The following is a 23,065-nucleotide window of genomic DNA, read 5'->3' on the forward strand; positions in this document are numbered from 1 at the left end:
ATTATTGAATTACTTTTAAATCAATAAAAATAAAAATATTTTATTTTTACAAAATAGTTTATCTGAAGATGTCCATGTTCTTTCTGAGTATTAATGGTTTCTAGAAACCATTTTATTCTACATATACTTATTTATGAAAACTCTAAAATTCAATTTAGTACAATTATAGAAAAAGGAATTGAAATGAATTATTATTTTCCCCATTACTGCAACTCACTGTACTGGTTTAATGCTGTGTTATTTAGATGATCATTAAGTAGGGTGTGAGGTGAGTTGTTGGCTACACATTAATCTTTTTTTACCACAACTTGTATAAATAAGCAGTGACTCAGTAACAAGATTTTGGAAGAACAACAGGTAGAAAAGAAAGATTAACAGCTTTATAAGCTTTCATCAACTGCCCATTTTCAGTGATTACATTTTTAAAGGAAATTTGGCTCAAACCTTTGCAGTTAATGCTAAGTAAATAATCTTTAAACACCTTTGTGGTATCCACAAAAATTAGTGAACATACACTCTGAAAATGATTCCTTATTTTTACTATCCTAGTATTAGGATACTAGGATACTCCTGATACATTATTATTCAGGAGAGAAGATTGTCTTTTCTTCCTTCACAATCTCCTGGTTTGGAAATCTTTCTACCTATGAAAATTGATGGGTTGTGTGACATTTTTCTGCAAATGCTGAAAATAGAACTAGGTAGAAACAAAAAGTTTATGTACAATTTTTATGATTTATGTATCTGTTAATGTAATTTGGTATATTTGTAAAGTAAGGTTTCCTTTATTAATATAGTCTCCTAATTAAATTTATTACTTTCATATTTACCATTTTCACTGAAATAATCTTCAAATTTAATTTCTGCTCCTATATTGAATTATTATAAATTAATATTTATTGAGTATTTATAAAGCAGTGTCAATTTGCCAAACTAAAAATGCTCACAAAGGAACAACTGATAATTTAAGTGTCAAGAGGTAAATGTTAGTTTCCCATGAAAAGGGTGTTACCTCTTGAAATTTGTAATTGTTACCCTGCAGTGAAACTGATGAAATTTTAAAGGATTTCTTAAATATCTTATCTAAATCATAACTTCTATTTTCTTATCTCTACCTCTAAGCTCTGTAATATAGTGCAGTGGAAATGCAGTTAACCTAAAAGCTCCTTTCCCACAATACTGCCCCCTTATCTCCGTTTGTCTTCTAGAGATACTGTATCAGTGCCAGAAGTGCCCTAAGTAGCCTTTAACTGCCAACACTGTATGCAACGTAAGAAGCACAGGATCTGTGTCCCAGGGTCCCCCTCTTGCATGTCACAGTGGCTGAAATGCTGTCAGTCATTTTGAGTTTTAAAGGCTTTTTAGTTTTCACAAATCTCTTACTAAAACAGAAATAACTAGAGGAAAGGTAAGGGACGTCCTACATGAGGGGAACATAGTTAAGTGTGTTAGGGAAGACTAATGAGCAGAAAACATGCAAGATGATTTCTACATTAGTTTGTCTGAGTCTGGTTTCAACTTCTACCTCCTCAAATGCGTTTTGCCTTCATGTACTTGTTTAAGTTTTCAACCTTCAGAACTCCCCCTCCCTAGCTCTACTTCTTTCTTAGCCACGTTTCCTCATTCTGCATTCACTCTTCAATCAAATGTTGGCATTCTGGAGTCCATCATTTCCACGATACTGAAAAAAATTCTGTAGATCAATTACCAAAATTTGGATGCATAGGGAAAGATCTTTTCAGTCTTTATCATTCTGGATCTTTCTAGTACACTTACAAGGGTCACCTCCATAAACATTTCTTCACTTGAATTCTGCAAGACCATTTCTATAAGAACTATTCTTACCACCCCAAATCTGGAGATTTTTTTAAAAATCTGAATCTTAAATATAGGAATAGCTATAATTCCATCAAATTTTCTTTCTAGCTTGAGTGATCCCAGACACATCTACTGTGGAGTATTTCCTGGCTAGACCTTTTACAAGAACTCATACACCTGTGCATGTATCCAGAAAGTCGCACAGGAACCTGAGTTCCTATTACTGGATTTTCTGTTTTCCCCTCTCACTTAAGTTTGCTCTGCTTCCAGTATTTCATATCTCCTTTACTGATATCATTATGTGCCAGTTTCTTAAGTTGGAAACCAGAAAAGCACTCTATTATTCCCTTTCTTTCCCTGGTCTCCCATTCTCTAATTCTATATATTCTATTTTCAAATGCATGATATCTTTTTAATATCTTTCTGTCCATCTTGATTGTACTCATATCAAGTCTGAATCTTTAGCATTATTTATGTTTCTCTTTTTAAAATTTTATTTATATATATATATATATATATTACACTGTTCTTCCTTTTTGTACAATGCATGCTTTCTCTTTTTAAGTATAGTCCCCACAAAATTCCCACCACCAATTTGCCTGTGCACCATCACCATAGTCCCTTGTGTAAGAACACATTCCCTCCTCTGTTTTGAACTCTCTCTCTTCCCCTCCCCTGCAGAGTGTCTCTGATTAATAGTTGCCTGTTAATTTTGTTTTTTGATTTATTATAATTACTTTTTTCCTGATCCCTTATTTGGTTTCCCCACATTCCTCCTGTGAGTGAAACCATCCGATATTTTTATGCTCAGTGAAATAAGCCAGAAGGAAAAAGAAAAATATGTATGTTTCTTGTATCTCCTTTTTTTAAAAAAGATTTTTTAAATTTATTTATACAAGAACCAGGGTACAGACCAGATGTGCGGGAAGGTGAGAGGATTCACCAGAGACAGAGTGGGGAACAGAACAGGCAGAATGACTGAAATACACTGCAGAGGGGAGCAGCGGGTGAGACAGGAGAGGTCTGCCTCACGATGTGGGCTGCTCTGGGACTGAAGGGAATCGAACCGGCACTGCAGAGGCTACGGACACCTTCCCAGTGCTGCGTTCAACTGCCTACGCCAACAGGGAGGTCCTGTATCTCCTTTCTTTTACTTGGTTAGGGAGCCTCAAACATGTTTTCAAATTACATATAATTTTCTCATCTAAATTCCTTTAATTTTATTTTAGAATTTTCTTTAAGAGTTCAAAATGTTCGCAGTTGTTCATAATGCATTCAGTAATTTATTCAGTAAAGTCTGACCCACCTGCAGAGTGTGTGTGATACACCAGTGGAAGAAAGGCACAGAGTCCCAGCACTCACACTGCCTACGTTTTACAGGGCTTTCCACAGCCTACCCAGGACTTATATCTGATATAGCTGATCATTCCTATCAATTTTCGATGAATACCCTGTTCCCATAATGCCATGTCAGCTGGTTTCCCAGCCCTTCTCTTTGCCTTCTTGGTGTCTGTTTCTGTAATTCTGTCTCTTAGCAATACCTGTCCCTAGTCTTTTACCCCCTGATCAATATAATGACCCCCATATTCCTCACAGCTCTTCTTCCTTGTAGTACATTTCCTGTCCCCCCTTCTCATCAGCCACTGATCACCTTCCTCTTTGGAGATGATTTCTGGATACATGCACAGGTGTATATGTTTTTGTAAAAGGCCTAGCCAGGAAATACTCCACAGGATCTATAGATGTGTCTGGGATCACTCAAGCTAGAAAGAAAATTTGGTGGAATGATAGCCATGTTTCCTCTTTCTCCATTCACCCTTCAGTCAAATGTTGGCATTCTGGAGTCCATCATTTCCATGATGGATTAAGCACTTCACATACAGCATTCCGGGAACTGTGACTCCATCTTCCATTTCTGCCTCTCTGAGAACAGTGACATTGTCTTAAAGCTTTATTTTAGCCTCTGTGTCATTAACAGTGAGTAAATGTTTATTGAATGAACATGTAAATGTCTGGTATGAGAGCTTCTTGTCAGTTGCATCACCGACATGCCTGTAGGGTTAGGTCTTTGCGAGGTAGCATGATTCCTTCCTTGGGCCAGATGCATGAGGCAATCAAGAATAAAGAAACCATGAGCCTGATGTTCTGTTACACTGTGGGGATATTCTCCGTGTCTGCGTACTGTTTACCCTCTCTTGTTGCTCATGTGCATGATCTGTCTTCATGTATTTACTATTCCCATGGGAAATTTTGGAAAATGTTTAAGGATTAGAATGGAATAACTATTATAAAAATGTCCTTCTACAATTAAATATATGTATTTGTGTAGGTGTATATATTTTTGTTCCTGTGAATTTATGATTCTGTGTTGATTTATAGTGCAGTATGCTTTTCATAAGTTTAGCCTGTTTCCATCAAACTCAACCTGTATAAAAGTCTGTTATACATCAAAGGGAGATTTAGTATGACAGAAACAATTCACCACTCCTGCAAGGAAAATTATTTCAAAACTTGTTTCCTACCCCAATGAATCAGTAAAAGTTTGAAATATGAAAGCATAGAGACTAATTTGAAATCAGACACAAATTCTGGCATGGCAAATAGCATAAACTAATGCCTATGAACTGAAAATTTGCATGTTATTAGCTTGAATGCTATTAATATCTTACCTTTGATATGTGCATTATTTGAAACTTATCTTTAATTTTGATTATTTCATTTATATGAATTTCCATGAGAGTCGAGTTATTCATGATGCAGAAAGCCTAGAACCATTTTTTAAAAGATTTATTTATTTATGCAAGAATTGGGGTACAGGCCAGATGCACGGGAGGGTGAGAGCATTCACCAGAGACAGAGAGGGAAACAGAACAGGCAGACTGATGAAATACACTGCTGAGGGGAGCAGCGGACGCGGCAGGAGAGGTCTGCGTGCCATGTGGGACCTTTGCCGGCGGCCGCGGATTGAACTGGTGCTACAGAGGCTGCGGGCAGCTTCGCAGCCAACTGCTCAATTGCTGCGCCACCAGGGGAGGCCCAGCCTAGAACTTTTTATACAAACTTTAAAGGACAATAGCACTTCTTTTCCTGTCATTTGTGGTTATGATCTATAAATTGAGTTAAAGGTCTTGAAAGAAATTTTATTAACTTGACTTTACATTTGCATGAAGTAAGACACAAAGACTTAATAGATTCTCTTGATGTTGGATTATTAACCAGCGGACTCTTCTGGGGTGCCATATAATTCATGATTTTCTTTATGGTTTATATCATTAAGCCATAAGTTAAATTTGTATAATCACTCTGTGTCCATCAAGGTTCCTACCTGATACCGTTCCCAGCAGCAGAACTTGTCAACTGTGCAGATTTGGGGACCCTCTGCCAAGGTAGGGAGCCAACGTCATCCTCTGGAGTCTGTTTCTTACTTGCTATTTTGGATACAGTTGTTGTCATTGTTTTGATATCTATCTTAATATTCAGCTGAGAAGCTAGAAACCAGGAAAACAGAAGAATTTCTGGAAGTGTTTAAGTTGTGTGGGTGCACAGTACATGCTGTGTGGAGAAAGAATGTTTTCACATACTGGATGACCACAACCCTGTAAAATACCGAGTTTTCAAATGTGAATGATTATATGCTATTAAACAAGAGTTGATTTTATTTTTACTCTTTATTTCTTGTCAAGTTTGCAAAGATCCAGTATAAAGACATTCGTTCCATATTTTTTAAAACATATTCATGTTCTAAAAACTCACGGGAAAAACTCAGTTAAATCTTCAGCTAAGCTAAAGACAAGGCCATGAAGCAATTGATGATAGATAATGACAAATATTAAGAGTGATTATACTAAACTAATATTAATGTAATTTTATTAATTGTTTTAATGCATAATGACTATATTATGGTCAGCATTTCAATTCTGTACTAAGTAGTTGCATGCTTAATAATATATAGTAGAAGTCTCATAAGTTTTAAAATAATGTGAATATTTTGTTTTAATTTTTCATTGCTCTGCCTAATTACCATTTTCATCCATTAATCTATTAAACACTTTCTTTATGGAGTAGCATGTGCTATGTGCCACATTAAGAATGATGACCATGCCTTTTGTAAAAGTTGGATCTCTTAAGGGGATCATAATGTGAAAGTGACACAGACTAGAATGAGAGTAACTGAACGGAAACTAAGCTCTCCTCTGTGGTTCCAGGTTGCAGAGAGAAATGGTACAAGTCATTACTGTCTCTTTCTATTTTGAGACATTATTTCTTGATATTGTTTCATTGAATATCCTATGAAAAAAAAGTCATTAAGTAATTTCTTTTCATGAACTCAGTGTAGTTTTAAAATATATGAAATTGAAAATAAATACTGAATTTTGCTTAGTTTCAGATCTGAAGATTTTTTAATTTTAATTTTAGTTTTTTTTTCTTTTAATTTATCTACAGTACTGAATCTTTGGGTCATAGAACTAGAAGTTGAGCTTTTATTCCTTCATGTCCTAAATGACTAAAAAGCATTTTCATGTTCACTGATGACTTCGCATTTTTCTCTTAATGATTTTGCGTTAAGAGAATTGGTCATAATTAAAAGAAAGACTTAAAGAAAAATCCCCATTCTTAAGAATTATATAGTACTTTTGGAATGGAAAATTGTTTTATCTAAGGATGTATATTTTAATTAAGTAAAATCTAAAGAGCATTTAGGAAGTATTTCTCTGCATAATCACTTAAATGTTTTAATATTTGAAATCATTAAAAAGATAAATAATGGAAGTTCATTACACATGAGATTATATCTAATAAAAATACAAAAAATGAAATAAAAATTCTCTGTATAGTTATTTTACTGCTTATGTTGCTTTTCCAGAATCTCTTAGAAAGTTATTATCAAAGCATTACATAAGACTTTAATCTTTGAGTATTAATACTATCAGAAGTATAACTGTGAATCCTATCAGACTTGCCCCTAAGAAATCTATTTTTTTTAAAGATTTATTAATTTATTTATTTATACAAGCACTGGGTACAGTCAGAAGCGCGGGAGGGTGAGAGAATTCACCAGAGCCAGAGCGGGGAGCAGAGCAGGCAGAAGGACCGAAGTGCACTGCTGAGGGGAGCAGTGGGCAGCAGGAGAGGTCTGCGTGCCATGTGGAACCCTCCTCCGGTGGCCGGGGAGCAGCCGGGAATCAAACCGGTGCTGCAGAGGCTGCGGGCAGCTTCGCAACCCAGCGCTCAACCGCTGCACCACCGGGGAGGACCCCTAATAAATCTATTTTATGCATCAGTGTTTATCAGAGTTTTGGGGACCTTTAAATAATTGATTCAGGCTATACATTTCAATCTTTCATTTTTCTTTACATTTATCTTCTCAAAAAGCAATACATTTTCTTCTCATATTTTATTTCTCTATTTTCAGAGAGACTGACTTAGTTTAGATAATTTTTAATCTGATAACATAAGATTTTTTATTTGTTTTTAACTAAAGAAACTCAACTCTAGAAAGATTTAATAATTTGAGATGTGGTCATCAACCTGTTAAAAGCAAACCTAGGTCTACTTCAATTTTTTTTCTCCTGCCCCTTGTGCCAGCTCCAGACCCTTGTCCAGTATGCAAAGGCCATGTGAACTAATTCTTAATGTGCCATAGAAAGCATTGCTTCTTTTTATGCATTATAACCTTGTTTCATTTAATGATAAGAATGATTTCCATCTTCCTCTATATATGTTCATGAATTAATTATAGATTTCTTATCCATATTAACTGTCATGTGCTCCTTGCAAAATTACTTCTTTCTCATCTTTATTACCAGCTATTGTAAATTCTTCTAATTCTACACCACCCACTGTCACCACTAACATGCCTGTTACTAATAGAACCGATAAGCAAAAGAATGGTAAGAAATCATTATCTTTTATATTTGTCTTGTATATTTATATATGATGAAAATTATATTTTTGTGGGTGCAAACTTATTTTTAGGTCTATGACTTTGTATTAGTTTCTGACATTCAATATCTAAATATGTCATTACGTGATAACCATGTTAACACCAGTTAACATCTGTCAGCATACATAGTCACATTTTTAAATAAGAACTTCTACTCTCTTAGCAACCTTAAAATATGCAATACAGTATTATGCACTGTAGTCACCATGCTATCCATTATATCTTCACAACTTATGTATTTTACAACCAGAAGTTTGAAACATTCTCAGGGAAGCGATATATAATGTTCCAACAAAGTTCCCATTATTGGAATCAATTGGTTCATTTGTTCATTCTCAATATTTATTTGTAAAATAAATAAATATCACTCAATTCTCTTCCATTCCCCATTTTAGTAATCAGTGGAATGAGTACATTCTTGGTACTATTCTTTCATACTATTACCTAACATTTTCAAACAAAGCCATTCAGAAAAAAAGCATTTAATTAAAAGGAATAAATTTTTTTTTACAAGAAACCTGAGAAAAACATTATTGATGGTATTTTGTGATATTATTCTCTTCAGAAAAGTAGGTTTCAAAAAAACTAATTTTAGTAATTTCTCACTGAAGTCAACTTGGTGTTCAGACATTTGTGATATTTAAATTAATTTAATACTTTGCTCCATTTTTATATGTTAAAGAATAATAGAATGTGATCATATATCAACTAATTTATAAATCAACTTTCCGCTGACAAAACCACAAGTAACTGCTGATACTTTTTGCTTTTTCTCTATATGCAATTTTCTAATATATTATTTGTCATTTGCAAATATAGTAGTTATGTAAGACAAGAAATGAGTAAGGAAAATGCCAGGTGAATTGAGCTATTGTTTAACCTGCAACCTATTGTTTAATCTGCAGATATATAGCCTTTTGGTGATTCAGAGTTTGTTTGGCTTCTTCCAATAAAGAGAAATTCCAGTCAGATGACCAACCATATTATTGCCTCAAATACAGTAATAGTCTCAAATATGAAGTATTAGAAGCAAAGGAATTTCCTCAACTCCCATCATTTAGCTCATGAGGCCAAGACATCTGTAACATATCACCAAAGGCCCAAAACCCAGAGAGAAGAAACCCATCTATAGATATACTTCATTTTTTTCTTTTGGTTTCAAGGCTTACATCAACTTCTTCTTGTAAGAACATTTAAATTGGAAGTATGGAATATTTTACATAAAGCATAGATACAAGTTTCATTAGAGTTATAAAGACATCAATTCAGGGAAGTGTTTATGGTTATTCTGTAGTTACACCAAGAAGATTTATGAAGGAACAAAAGTTCCAGCAGCCCCAAGAAAGCAACAGCCGCGGAAGTTTCCAGTGAATATTTCACATGGACTCCAGCCAGTAGATGGGAATATTACAATTCTCACTAAGTATTTTGCTCTTTGTATGAACATACAAAGGGCCTCTGTGGCTTTCTCCCTTCAGGACTGGCACATCCTCTACTGCCCAAGAAACGTTTACATGGTGCTTCAGAGTCCTTGACTTGAGGAGTAGAGCTGTGTTCACTCAATCATGTCGTTTCTGACATTCTTGAAGAGAGCCTTGTTTAGTCCATCTCCCTCTGCGTCATGACCTTCATTAGAGTTTCAACAAAGCAAGCAAATGTCAGAATCACTTAAATGATTGGATTTTACCCCATTAAAGAAAAAAATCTCATTCAGATGATTCTTGATTAAAAAATGTAATTCCAGCATTTAAAAATATTCAGTAGGCATCATGTCGTAGAAATAGTCTAAAAATTGTGTACTTAATTTTATGTACCAGCCAAATAGTTTTTAACCACATCCTTAAACTACCAATACTACTTATTTAATAGTTTTATTCTAAATTGATTCATTGTTTGGCTTAAACATTTGAGAAAATGGGTATCAGTGTTGCAAAATGAAACCAGTTCTATTTGCTTTAAAATAGAAGTGAAAATAAATAAATGAAAACAACATTATTGAATTTTCTCCATATCCACAGTCTTCACACATCTCAGCACCTCAACCCTTCATTATCTTTTTAGAAAAGGAGTATAACAAAGTGTTCAGGACAGCCTATAGCCTATAGCCTAGTTCAGATAAGTTTCTTTTTAAATCTTTTTTATGTGGAGCCATTTATTTATTTACTATATTAGATGTATTTATTTATTTTTATTTTCTTACATCATTGTTAATTTTGGGTAGTATTTGATTCTCCCCTCAGGTGTGATGGATCACAGATTTTTTTCCTTGATGTAGTCACATTTGAAAATATTGAAAAGAGAATTGCTTATTCACCTTGTGATAAATGAGACTTTATGTCATGTCCTGGATTATCTAAGATCTTTCACATACTGTCAACAATTTCAGATACTGAGAGTGACACTTTTCTTATTCCTTGGGAAACTGATAGAGTAAACGTTCTCAGGCTTATGAGCTGATACATTTGAGAATGCTGTTTTGTCCACTGTAAGAAAGATAAGCACCATTTGTGAAATCTGTTGTCTACCTTATCCAGACCTGTGAACTCCTGACTATCAAAGAGCTTTACAGGGTTTATCAGCCATGATATGCTAGAACCAGGAAGAGAGAGGCCTTGAGATTATTTGACAGTCAGGGATATTTCTTTATTGATATAATGTGCTTTCCCAAATTTAGTGAAATGTTCCTATTTTTCTGGGTAAAGTTCTTTTTTATTAATTTTGTTAGAACTTTTGTCTGATATCTCAGATCATATATTGAGAAATGCTTGTCTTTCAGGCTCCTTTTCACAGATATTTCAGTGTATAATGGATTTAAGTCTTCCCACAAATCACCTTTGTACCCATTGCATTACATTCCCATCCTTTTGGACTAGTGATCTCCGCCCCATAGCATATCTTCTGTGCTTATACCATCACTTTAGCACTGCAGACTACTAAAGTCGTGTGAGCTCAGTACAAACAACCCAAATAAGGAGCTAAGTACACTAGTCCTTATTACAAGCTTCCAAGTACAAATTGTGACCTTGTTTGTAACTTCTCACTTAGGTTTAGCTACTCAAATGAAATATTCATTCTCAGGTTATGTGCAGGGATCCAGCAACCAATTGAACTTTAGATGCCAGGTATCTTAAAGTGTTTGTGTAGGATGAACAGGGTTCCAGTCATATTTCTATGCCGCTGTCCTGTTAGAATCGCCTCATTCTGAGGCTTCTGAAGAGAGACTACTTGAAAATGATTCACAAGGAAAGAGAAAATCTCACACAAGCTGCTGTGTTGTTTGGTACATTAATGCATTTTATTTACTATAAGCAACATAACTCTGGATAGTATATTTATAAATTGACTTAAGTTCTCTCTGTTATGGGATCGTTCTCATTTATGAAAACAGTGAAGTGAAGAAAATGAGGCAGTAAATATTAACAACTGAAGAAAAATGTCTTAAGTATTTAGATGCTTCCATAAAAATTTGATATAAGTCAGTGATTAAAAATACTCACTTTCAGTATTTTGCAGTGATTTACTAAAAGAACAAACATGTGCTGTAGGTCTCCACCTAGTGGTAGCTTTTCAGTCACTCTCCTGACACCAGAGAACATCCCCAGGATATACCTAGGGTCCTGAAGTAACTAGAATCTTGGACATCAGCAATTTGAATTTCTTCATGACCATTCAGAATGAACATTATTTGATATGATGATATCTACTGTGGAAAAGAATTATCTGAATTATTGTCATTCGTTTTAAATATATTCCTCTAAATATTCACTTAGTCTATATTTAAAGAAACATAGAAATCTCTTTCAGTATCTGAAAAGTACAGATGAACTAATTTTGCCTGCCTAAACTAAACTCATTTGACCTTGACTTTGAACCAATTTCATGTATGTATATTATTATATCTAAGAGTAGCAAATTTGTTAAACTGATAATTTGACCCCTGTACTAGTCCCACTCAAGTGGGACTGGAATTTTGGTAGATTTGGGGATTCCCAGAGGCATATTTTTATATTCTTTTCAGTGACTTCTCCCAGGTCTTCATTAAATCTCTTCCCCATCATTTTTTAATGATTTCTTTCTACACTTTCTTTGGGTATTTTACTTAAGAATTCCTAAAACATAAGCATGAATAAAGAGGATTGACAATAATGGAGATTCATTTCCCACCCCTCTATAACCTGCCATATTTAAGAGTATTTTCCTCATTAACCATTTTACTAAGGCAGCTTATAGCACACCTTTAGAAAGATTTAACAAACCCTGGCTGCTGAGTTAGATTTTCATTTTTAAAAAGCAGTCTCCTTTAAAGATTGAAACCTCCTCCCTGCCCCCCCCCCGCCAAAAAGCCCACAGGATCTTCTTTTCACATTAAGGTTTTTATTTTTAAAGCAAATCAGTCCATTAAAATTCTGTCTGCAGATTAAGTCTGTCTTCTTCCCTCTCTGCTTTGACACAAATGATGATGTTTATCTGTTCTTTTTTTAAGTTGACTACTATCATCATCTCACCCAGGTTTTTACATCACAAACTAACATTCTTTATAATGTTCAAAAAAAGCATAAGTTAATATTACATGTACAGATATTGACTTACAACTATGCACACCTGAAATGTATATAACGTTACAATGCATTATTATGTCAATTAAAAAAATAATTTTAAAAAATATGAAGAAACATAATTTAAAGGCTATTAGTTATGTATAAGATAAAATTCAATCAGCATAAAGCCAGATATTTAGAAATTTTCTGTACCTACATAAAAAGTGTCTCTTTTTAATTGTCTGAAATTGTTTACTTTTAAATTTAACTTGATAATTATATGACTGTCAAATATAATTAATGGACTAAATCTTATTTCCAATGGACAGATGGAATTGTCTTTAGTATCTCCATAGTTATTGAAAATATCCTTCGTCACCCTGAAGCAAAAGTGCAGAACAAAGTGGTAGAATGGGTAAGTGAATTTGCAAAATTTCTTTTTTTTAAAAAAGATTTATTTATTTATTTATTTATTTATTTATTTATTTATTTATTTAAGCACTGGGTACAGTCAGAAGTGCGGGAGGGTGAGAGAATTCATCAGAGTCAGAGCGGAGAGCAGAGCAGGCAGACTGATGAAGTACACTGCTGAGGGGAGCAGTGGGCGTGGCAGGAGAGGTCTGTGCACCATGTGGGACCCGCCTCCGGTGTCCGGGGAGCAGCTGGGGATTGAACTGGCACTGCAGAGGCTGTGGGCAGCTTTGCAACCCAGTGCTCAACCGCTGCGCCACCAGGGAGGCCCAGCAAAATTTCTTTTTTTGGTTTTAGACATTTAATCTCTGCAAATCTGAGAAAGATGTTTACTATCTAAGTAACTAAATCCACAGATAATGCTGAAATACAAAGAATGGTCATTACAAATCTATGAGTAGATGGCATGTGAGGGGGTTGGGTGTATGCACTGAAAGAGTAAATTTGAAGAAAGGACAAGAAACAGCTTAATAATCATCATCTGAAAAGGAAAAATACAGCATGCATACATATTTTTGTTTACTATAATAATCATATATTTTCAGCACCAATTTTTATTTTTTTTTTCAGCACCAATTTTTAAAAGTAAACAGCTTAATTTTATTTAGTGATTTGATTGTTTGATTTAAAAAACTAAATGTATAAAAAGATATATCATGAAAATCTTCCAGCCATCCTTGTAGCTCATTTACGTGGAGACCAACCCATTTGCCTGGAAATTGTTTAGTTTTTCTTGTATCTTTTCCAGAATTTCTTTGTTTGTAAAAGAAAATAAGACTAGTCTTACTTTTCTCCTTTTTATAATAAAAGCAGCATATTTTACAGACCATTCTGCACTATATTTAATTTTGTTATTGCCAATTTAGCAACATTTGTACTCAGATACTTGCCTTATCTATTTTTTTTTTTTAAACAATGAATAGTATTCCGCTAAGTGACTGTGTACTAATCTATTTAACAAGTCTTCTGTTAATGGCTATTTAGTTAAAAATTTATTGGGTTGTTGGAAAAATCATGAAGTCATGACACATTTTTGCATATAAAACATTGAAAAATTATGTCATGAGTTTTCTGACAGCCCAATATTTAATCAGTATTCTACTGATGAAAATTTGGTGATTTCTAATTTTAAAACTTTAGCATTTTCTTTTCTTGTAGATATACCCTAGAGATTTTTTTAAATTTTCTTCTCCATTGCAATTTAAAATTTTTTTGCTGTCTATAGCTTTCTATTTTTGTTTCCTATTATTTTACTTCCTATCTACAGAATACGAAGGAGCTTTAAATTACTTCTAATACTATTACAAACAGCTTTTGTGAATTAAGTCACTTGGGTACACATTTTAAGCTAAAAAAAACAGATTTTCTTACATTGTGGGTATCTAAGAAATGTGTCCTTGGTAAGTAAGGAAAGCTAAACCATATATTGAGAGCTACTGGTGACAACACATATTTGAAGTCTAATCAGAGTACATTGTATTTTGTATCTCTAACAAAATCTTGTTTTATGATGGTATTTTGTATTTCTAATGTATCAATTGTTAATTTCTAATTTTCTTGCTATGTTATTGAGACGATAATTACTAGCTCAGTGTTTGTTGAATGAGGAATATGGAAAGTGCTGGTTATGTTCATTCACCATGTGCCCTCTTACAACAAAGTTCTCAGTGGCTAACTTGGATGCCTCTGTAAGAGACCCATTATAATACGGGCTAGAGAGGAAAATGTAATATCCAGTTAGACAGACTTGGGCTCCAATCTGGGATTTAACTGCTTATTGGATGACCTTGAGCAAGTTATTTCATTTCACTTAAGCTCAGTTTCTTTATATATTAGGAAGCACGTAGTACCTATCTCAATCGTGGTTGTGAGATTGAAAGAAATAACATTTGTAAAGTTCTTGGCATACAGTGATTCAGTAACTATTATCTTTACCTTTCTTCTACTCTAACTCTCTGGGATTTTCCCAGGGTATTATTCCAGTAACAACTTATCTTTTAGGAGGGAAGAAACTTAATTCAGATTTTTAAAAAGGTATTACCAACACTCACCCTTTTCCATTGTATTTTTTAGCTCAATTCAACTTTCCAAAATTGGAACTACACTGTTTATGTGGTTAATATCAGGTAAATGAAGGAATCAATTATTTAAGAAATTAGAAAAACAGTCTCTAACTTAATGCTACCCTCTAACTTTCTCTCTGATTATACTTACATACACACATTTACAAAAGTAAACATATACATATACTCATATTCATAATAATTCTATAACAACTCTATATTATGCCATCTCATTGCATAAAAAGATTCAGTGCTCCAGCAATGCTTTTTAATATCTTTTGATCATGGATCCTGGTCATTTTTTAAATTTAGCATGTATTCCTAAAATGTATTTGTGATTTTAAATAATTTGTGTGTGTATATGTATGTGTATGCATATGGGGGTGTTATTTCTTCCTCAACATATATGCTATGATACATCCATCACAAATTAAAAGAGTAAGTATAAATAGTAATTCTGTTAGGTTCGCTTCATATCCCATGAAGTATCTAGAACACCCCCTGGACTGCATGCACCCCAGATCATTTTTCTGTAAGATAAGACATCTACAGTCTGATTGCAACCTAACTTTTCAAAATTATCTTTTACTGTTCTTGTGGTTAAATATCCCACTGAGTCCCTAGCAAACAGTATTATCTACTGTTCTTCCTCTGTCCCTGGTATCCATAGTTTTATATTAAACAAGTTTTCTAATATGTATTTTATGAACCCTAAACATATACTATGTGAACCCAAGGGATGCAATAACACAGAAATGGGGATCAAATGGCCACATTAGTTCAGAGTGTACATTACTAAATAAGCAGAAGCAGGTTTGTAATATCAGGTTCTTAATACACTATACTTAACACTCACTGTGAAAAGAGAGCCAGGGACATAGCTGCCAATCTTATCTGGCAATGGAACAATTTTGCCATGGGCATGAGGAAGAACTAGACTTCAGGACACACATTTGGAAATATTAGGTTAGAATATGCTTTCTGTCTCTTTCTTTCACCTTCTCAGATTTTGTTGTTGATGATGCAGCAGGTGAGATTGGTAATGAATATGCATATTTTTATTATAGCTTTCATGTGCACACAGGAGAGGACAAGATTAAAGTCAAGAGAAGTATTGGGAATGACTCAAGGTAACACTGACAAATTTACAGACAGTATAACATCCTTTCTGTTACTATCTGTTTTGATTGTCTAGTAGAGAAATAAAAACAATGAAATAAGAAACAGTTTAATGAAGGAACATGTTTAAATTACTTCTTTAGTACACATTTTTTTTCTTGGGGTAAAATCTAATACAGCCAACTGTGTAGAAATGTGCATATGATAAAGATAATTCGGAACTAGGACCTTTAAAATAAATGAATGATGTTTAGTATTTCCTGTATTTTTTTAAATGATAACCCATTACCTCTTATTTGAGTTTCAAAAAGACCCTCAGAGGAAAAAAAAGGTAGCTGCAAATTTTTTTTTAAGATTATTTATTTATTTATTTATTTATTTATTTATTTATTTATACAAGCACTGGGTACAGTCAGAAGCGCGGGAGGGTGAGAGAATTCACCAGAGCCAGAGCAGGGAGCAGAGCAGATAGAAGGACCGAAGTACACAACCGAGGGGAGCAGCGGGCGGCAGGAGAGGTCTGTGCGCCATGTGGGACCCTCCTCCGGTGGCCTGGGAGCTGCCGGGGATGGAACTGGTGCTGCAGCGGCTGCGGGCAGCTTCACAACCCAGCGCTCAACTGCTGCGCCACCGGGGAGGCCCGGTAGCTGCAATTTTAAGGAAGGAATTTATATATGGTAATACCTAGTGAAATGGGAAATATTTTCATCATTCATAGTCATCAGCTAATTTTCTGAAGTGTTGCCCTTTTCAGTTTGCGTACTGTGATTTTTCTAGCGCCTGACAATAATAAAACCAGCACCTCAGAAATTCTTGCTTGAAAGTCATTTAAACTTATGGAATCTCAGTTTTCTGTCTGTCAAACCAATATGTAACTTCCAAGATCTATGAGTTCTAGGAAGAATGAAAACAAGACTATATATATATATATATATATATATATATATATATATGGGAAATTCATACTTTTTGTTTTTCTTTGATATAAACTTCTGCATTGTTTTAAAAATGTATTCTTAGAGTATTTTTCCCCTCCTTTTTTCTGCTTACTCTCTTACGTTCAATGATGAGCCTTTGCCACCCATAATTGTTCTCAAAGCCACAATCTACTAGTTTCACACACACATTTTTTCCCCCAAACTTTTCCTTTCAATTTGATTGTGACACTTAATATAGACCACAGCTTCAAATAAGGTTATCATACTCTATCGCCTGGACATACAGGAAACCAAAGCCAGAGATTGGTTTATTTGAATAAAGAGTGATTGATGGCAAAAACAGGACCATACAATAGTTTCAGTTTACTGGATGAAAGAGGAAAACAACATAAATAAGGCATGGTCATTCTCCAATTGCTGAATTAAGATATTCAATATCACCCACAATACATTGTACTAAGTATATTCTCAATATTCAAGAGAAGTAGAAGGTCACGTTCCCACCTCAAAGTTCTCAGTAGCTGGCATGGCAGAGCTAATGTCCCAGGAATAATTAATCAAGGGATAGTTTTTCATAGGTCATTCTAAAAATTATTAAGGTGGCGTAGCTCATCATTGTATTCACATAAGTCTCATCCTGAAATAAAAGCTTATATATGAACATTAAGCAGTAAATCATTTTGGAGATAAACAACTTTGCTGAGTGGATTGTGAGACTAGTACAGCGCTTTGTCCTTGAGATTAGCATGATATTTAGGGAAAAACTAGAACTATTCTTCAATTTCATCTGACCTTGAAGCAAAATTTCACTTATTCTTTCTTCTTTTTAGCACCACAGATATTTAATACTCTCCTTCATTTTGATTTATACGCATAGAATTTAATAAATAAAATATGCCACTACCTCTCCACTGAATACTTCACAGTCTTTTCAAAAAGTGCTACTGCTTGGACTTTGCCATGTATGCAGTAACTAATATTGGTAATATAATTATATGATTATCACTCTATCTTATATCTTATATTATGATATAATATCTATCTAAAGATAATATTTATCTTTAGAATAGGAAGAAGATAAAATTTTATTATAAACTCAGAGCTTTAACATGAGAGAAAAAATTGCTCCTTTATATGCCAAGTTTTGTTTAATTTTCCTTACTAGTTTTGATTTTTGCTACCGGCTACCTCTGATTATAACAGAAAGTTTTACTGATTCAAATTATGGAACCAAAAGCTTTGATGGAGCTTTTAGAATTCTTCTCTACTTCCCATAGAGATTTATTTTTAAAGACATTCAAGGTCAGGCATTCTATAACAACATCTTTGGTAATATGCTGGCCAATCATCAAGTACAATTTGAGTACTGACTTCATAACTTTCACCAAAGTACTTGCAAATGTTTGATGAAGATGGAAAATAATTTATCACCATTTTAGAGAAACTGTAAGGCATTTTCAAATAATAAAATCTTATTTTCAGTTTTTATTTTTAAAAATTTTAAAAGATTTATTTATTTATTTATACAAGAACCAGGGTACAGGACAGATGTGCGGGAGTGTGAGAGGATTCACCAGAGACAGGGCGGGGAACAGAACAGGCAGACTGATGAAATACACTGCTGAGGGGAGCAGTGGGCGAGACAGGAGAGGTCTGCTGCGCCATGTAGGACCCTCGCCAGCTGGCTTGGATTGAACCGGCGCGGGCGGCAGAGGCTGCGGACAGCTTCACAGCGCTGCGCTCAACCGCCTGTGCCACCAGGGGAGGCCCTTAATAATTTTAAAAGTAAAATGATTGGTTTCATCAAAGTAGTTGAAATTGAATTTTTTAAAGTTTTTACTTGGGGCTATAAAGAAACAATGTAGATTTAACCACAAGTATGACCTTTTCTTCAATATATACTACGAAATATTATTCACCTTTTTTCCCTAAAAGAAATGGGGTGATACAAAATGCTGTTATAGATGCACACTATTATCCATGCAATATTTTATAAAATCTGTTCCCATTAAGATATTTGTAGTATTATTATTATTATTTTTAAAGATTTATTTATTTATTCAAGATTGATTGATTGATTTATACAAGCACTGGGTACAGTCAGAAGCGCGGGAGGGTGAGAGAATTCACCAGAGCCAGAGCAGGGAGCAGAGCAGGCAGAAGGACCGAAGTACACTGCTGAGGGGAGCAGCGGGCGGCAGGAGAGGTCTGCGCGCCATGTGGGACCCTCCTCTGGTGGCCGGGGAGCAGCCGGGGATCGAACTGGCACTGCAGAGGCTGCGGGCAGCTTTGCAACCCAGCGCTCAACCGCTGCGCCATCAGGGAGGCCCTATTTTTAGTATTATAATCTATGCAGCAAAAGACATCAGTGACAGGACCTTGGTCTGTTTCTTCAATGTCAATACTTTTTGGTCATCTTACTACCATATCAAAATGTTTTGTTTTTCCACTCCCTCCCCCCAAAAAATCACCAACCAGCTGACAGCCCCAGTAACAACTCTATCTAAAATGATTTCCTAGGCTAACGATCTCAGCTCTTCTAGTTTACAATGCTACCAACAATCCCAATTTAGAAGGAAAAATCATTCAGCAGAAGATCTTAAAGAATAATGAATCCCTGGATGAAGGCTTGAGGCTGTTCACAGTGAATGTAAGGCAAAAGGGTAAGTAAGCACTTTCAACTTTTTTATAATATATATATGGAACTATATAGTCAAGTTTAATTAAACAACAACAAAAATATTCTTCCTTTGTATATTGGTTATCAATTTAAAGCTAATTTTCCTGAATGCTGAAAGTCATTGTGTTGGTGACACTGTAACAAATGGGTGACATGATAAGGGCAAAAGATATCAACTTTTTATCTGTGAATTCCAAGGACTGAAAATGGAAGTTTTCTGTCCCTTTTAATGATTCCGCTGTCTTTTTGGGAATAGGCCAGGAATCTGGGAGTTAGCCTTACCTAGTTGTTTTTTTTTTTTTAAGATTTTATTATTATTTATTTATTTATACAAGAAACAGGGTACAGGCCAGATGTGCGGGAGGGTGAGAGGATTCACCAGAGACAGAGTGGGGAACAGAACAGGCAGACTGACGAAATACACTGCTGAGGGGAGCAGCGGGCGGCAAGAGAGGTCTGCACGCCATGTGGGACCCTATCGTGGAGGACGGAGATCGAACCGGTGTTGCAAAGGCTGCAGGCAGCTTCACAGCCCAGCTCTCAAACACTGCGCCACCAGGAGAGGCCCTCATCTCCCTTCTTATACTTGACTTATTCTGTCTCTCCATGTGCCACTCTGACAAATTCCTGAGGTCTGCTTGCCATGTGGGACCCGCTGGCCGGCTGGGATCGAACTGGTGCTGCAGAGACTGTGGACAGCTTCACAGCATGGCGCTCAACCACCTGAGCCACCAGAGGAGGCCCCTAGCCTTACCTAGTTTTAATTCTTATCTGGACACCATTCCCAGCCTACTGCTAGCACTTGCCAAAAAATATCTTACTCTTATGCCTCCTTTCTATCTCTCTGCCCACACTGCCCCCTTCTCATCATCCACTTGATTATCACCTTCATAGTTTTAAAGACAGTTAATGTCACCTTTTCTAAATTGAAGCTTTTTCTGACACCTTTATGTGTAAGTAGATAGCACCACCTTTGAGCCTCCAGCTCCTGTAGTCCAGATTCCTAGAGAATCGCACAGCAGAAAACCAGTATTTGACTGGACTTATTTATGTTCTTATGTATTTTTATTTTTTTAAAGATTTATTTACTTATGCATATAAGAACTGGGGTACAGGCCAGAGGTGCAGGGAGTGAGAGGATTCACCAGACAGAGTTGGGGAGCAGAACAGGCAGACTGACCAAAATACACTGCTGAGGGGAGCAGTGGATGAGACAGGAGAGGTCTGCTGCGCCATGTGGGTCACCTTCCTGGCAGGCTGGTGATGGGGATTGAACTAGTGCTGCAGTGGGTGGCAATAGCTTGATAGCGCTGTCTTTAACCCCTGCGCTACCAGGGAGGCCCCTGTATTTTTTTCTTTAAAAAGTAATTTCTTGTGAATTGAGAACATATCTTCTTTTTTCTTCTCCACCTCACTTTCTATCTCCCCAGCATCTAGCACATCCTCCAAGTAAATATTTGAATAAAATGAGACTTGATTTTGACCAAAAAGACAGACAAAAAAAAGGAAAGTTATTGCCCTAATGTTATTTATAATTATGATGCATCATTTTATATATTTCACCCTGTGAAAAATGATAAAATTATGCTTTGAAGTTTCCCCAAGTGTTTTCATTTTCTCTAATACTATTTTTGAATAAATCTTTCTTTTTATAATTTAATCTGCTAATAATTTACATTAGAGTGAGTATGTGGTTCATGTTTATACTCATACAAGGGTGAAATTTTTATTTGACGGTTTTGGAAGATGCAATCATTTTTATATCTGAAATGTATTATATATGAATTTCTTTGAATTTCTAAATGTTTACAAATTCTGACCATAAAAAAGTAGGATTTTAGTATTATATAAAATAAATACCATGCCAACTTTGTCGCTTCAAAAAATACATGAATATTTCTCATGTGATTTTTATTTTTCACATAGATGTATGTCCTCCTGAGGAGCTCCCCAAAGGTTATTTGTGGCCCCGCATCATGCCCAGGACACACAGAATAACTTGCAGAGGGAAGAATAATGTCAAGGCCATAAGGGAGTGGTAATACTTTCTTTGACTTTTGCTAGTAAAGCCCCATGTTATCCACTTTCCCAGGGTAGCACAGACTGCACAGTAGCCCACATGCCCTGGGTATCGACTAAAAGACAGGTGGGGGTCTCTGGGCACCTAAATCATTCACTCCATGGGAGATCAGGAGAAGCCGAGGTGGGTAGGTTACCAAGAAAAGCCTTTTTACTCCAAGCAGATCTTAATCTAATTTTTGAAGAAAGAAGGTGACATTTGGAATCCAGAGGCTGACTCTGGTGCACCTTATGTTTGGGTGACTTGAGCCACTGCACAGCCATGGCATGTGCATCTGAAATGCCATTATTTTGGACCTTTTTTGGAATGGCAATTTTTAAAAAAGATTTATTTATTTATTTTATACAAGAACCGGGGTACAGGCCAGATGCACAGGAGGGTGAGAGGATTCACCAGAGACAGAGTAGGGAACAGAACAGGCAGACCGACGAAATACACTGCTGAGGGGAGCAGCGGGCGAGACAGGAGAGGTCTGTCTCGCCATGTGGGACCCTCGCCGGCCATCCGGGATTGAACCCACACTGCAGAGACTGCAGACATCTTCACAGCGTAGCACTCAACCACCTGCGCCACCAGGTGAGGCCCTAGAATGGCAGTTTTTGAAGCAGGGAATAAAAATAAGTGCAGGGGTTAAAGACAGTGCTATCAAGCTACTGCTAGCCACTGCAGCACAAGTTTGATCCCTGGCCTCCCAGGGAGTTGACCCACATGGTGCAGCAGACTTGTCTAGCTCCCCTCAGCAGTGTATTTCAGATCTGCCTGTTCTGCGCCCCACTATCTCTGGTGAATCCTCTCACCCCCCATCCCACACCTCTGGCTTACACCCCAGTTTTTGTATGCATAAATAAATAAATTTAAAAAATGATCAAAGTAGGACAGTCTGCTAATGGAGACTGTCAGGCTGTAGATTTTTGCTAAATGTTTAACAGAAAGTTCAAAGGCATGGCCATTGCAGAGGATTCACCCAAAAGGAACTCAAATGCAGTGGCATCTATCCTGTCCCTAGTTAGAATTTTCTTGGGGCTAATTCACAAGCTGAAACTGCTCAGGTAGAAAAGTTTTGCACCTTACCTCTGGTCAGAAAAAAAGAAGGGGATTTTAGAGACTTAGTGACTTGAGTGGGAAATGTGGGTATACCTTCTTCTGTCTATCAGAACTTGGAAAATTCCTTGACTTACCTAAATTTATTTCCTTGTCTATAAAGGGTGGATCAGAATCTGCCTTACGGAGTGATATGAAATCAAAATCAGATTTTGTGTGAAAGGTTTTTAAAGTGATCCTTGCCCCCTGTTACTAAATATGTCTTTAATCTTATTAGCCTGATATATCCTAGGTGAGGACAGTTTACTGGTATTTTGTTTTTGTAATACATGCATCTGATTTTTTCCAGTAAGCATTTTCATGAGTTTCATTT

At 35.7% G+C, this 23,065-nt stretch overlaps 1 protein-coding gene across 5 annotated transcripts in view; it reads left to right on the top strand.

The window, feature by feature from the left end:
* The window catches only part of ADGRG6 (adhesion G protein-coupled receptor G6), a 128,242-nt gene that overhangs the window by 66,889 nt on the left and 38,288 nt on the right, over window positions 1–23,065 (top strand). For 3 of the 5 annotated variants that reach the window (XM_037520489.2, XM_037520492.2, XM_037520490.2), the window contains exons 5-11: window positions 5,136–5,204; window positions 7,626–7,709; window positions 12,630–12,715; window positions 14,845–14,897; window positions 15,902–15,964; window positions 19,412–19,554; window positions 21,498–21,609. In XM_037520489.2, coding sequence (XP_037376386.1) covers window positions 5,136–5,204; window positions 7,626–7,709; window positions 12,630–12,715; window positions 14,845–14,897; window positions 15,902–15,964; window positions 19,412–19,554; window positions 21,498–21,609 — 610 coding nt within the window. The remainder of the gene's footprint in view (window positions 1–5,135; window positions 5,205–7,625; window positions 7,710–12,629; window positions 12,716–14,844; window positions 14,898–15,901; window positions 15,965–19,411; window positions 19,555–21,497; window positions 21,610–23,065) is intronic. The other 2 variants (XM_037520491.2, XM_054697870.1) reach the window with 1 other exon arrangement.

The sequence above is a fragment of the Talpa occidentalis genome, unplaced genomic scaffold (assembly GCF_014898055.3).
Source record: "Talpa occidentalis isolate TD23 unplaced genomic scaffold, MPIMG_talOcc4v2.1 talOcc4.2, whole genome shotgun sequence".
NCBI lineage: Eukaryota > Metazoa > Chordata > Mammalia > Eulipotyphla > Talpidae > Talpa > Talpa occidentalis.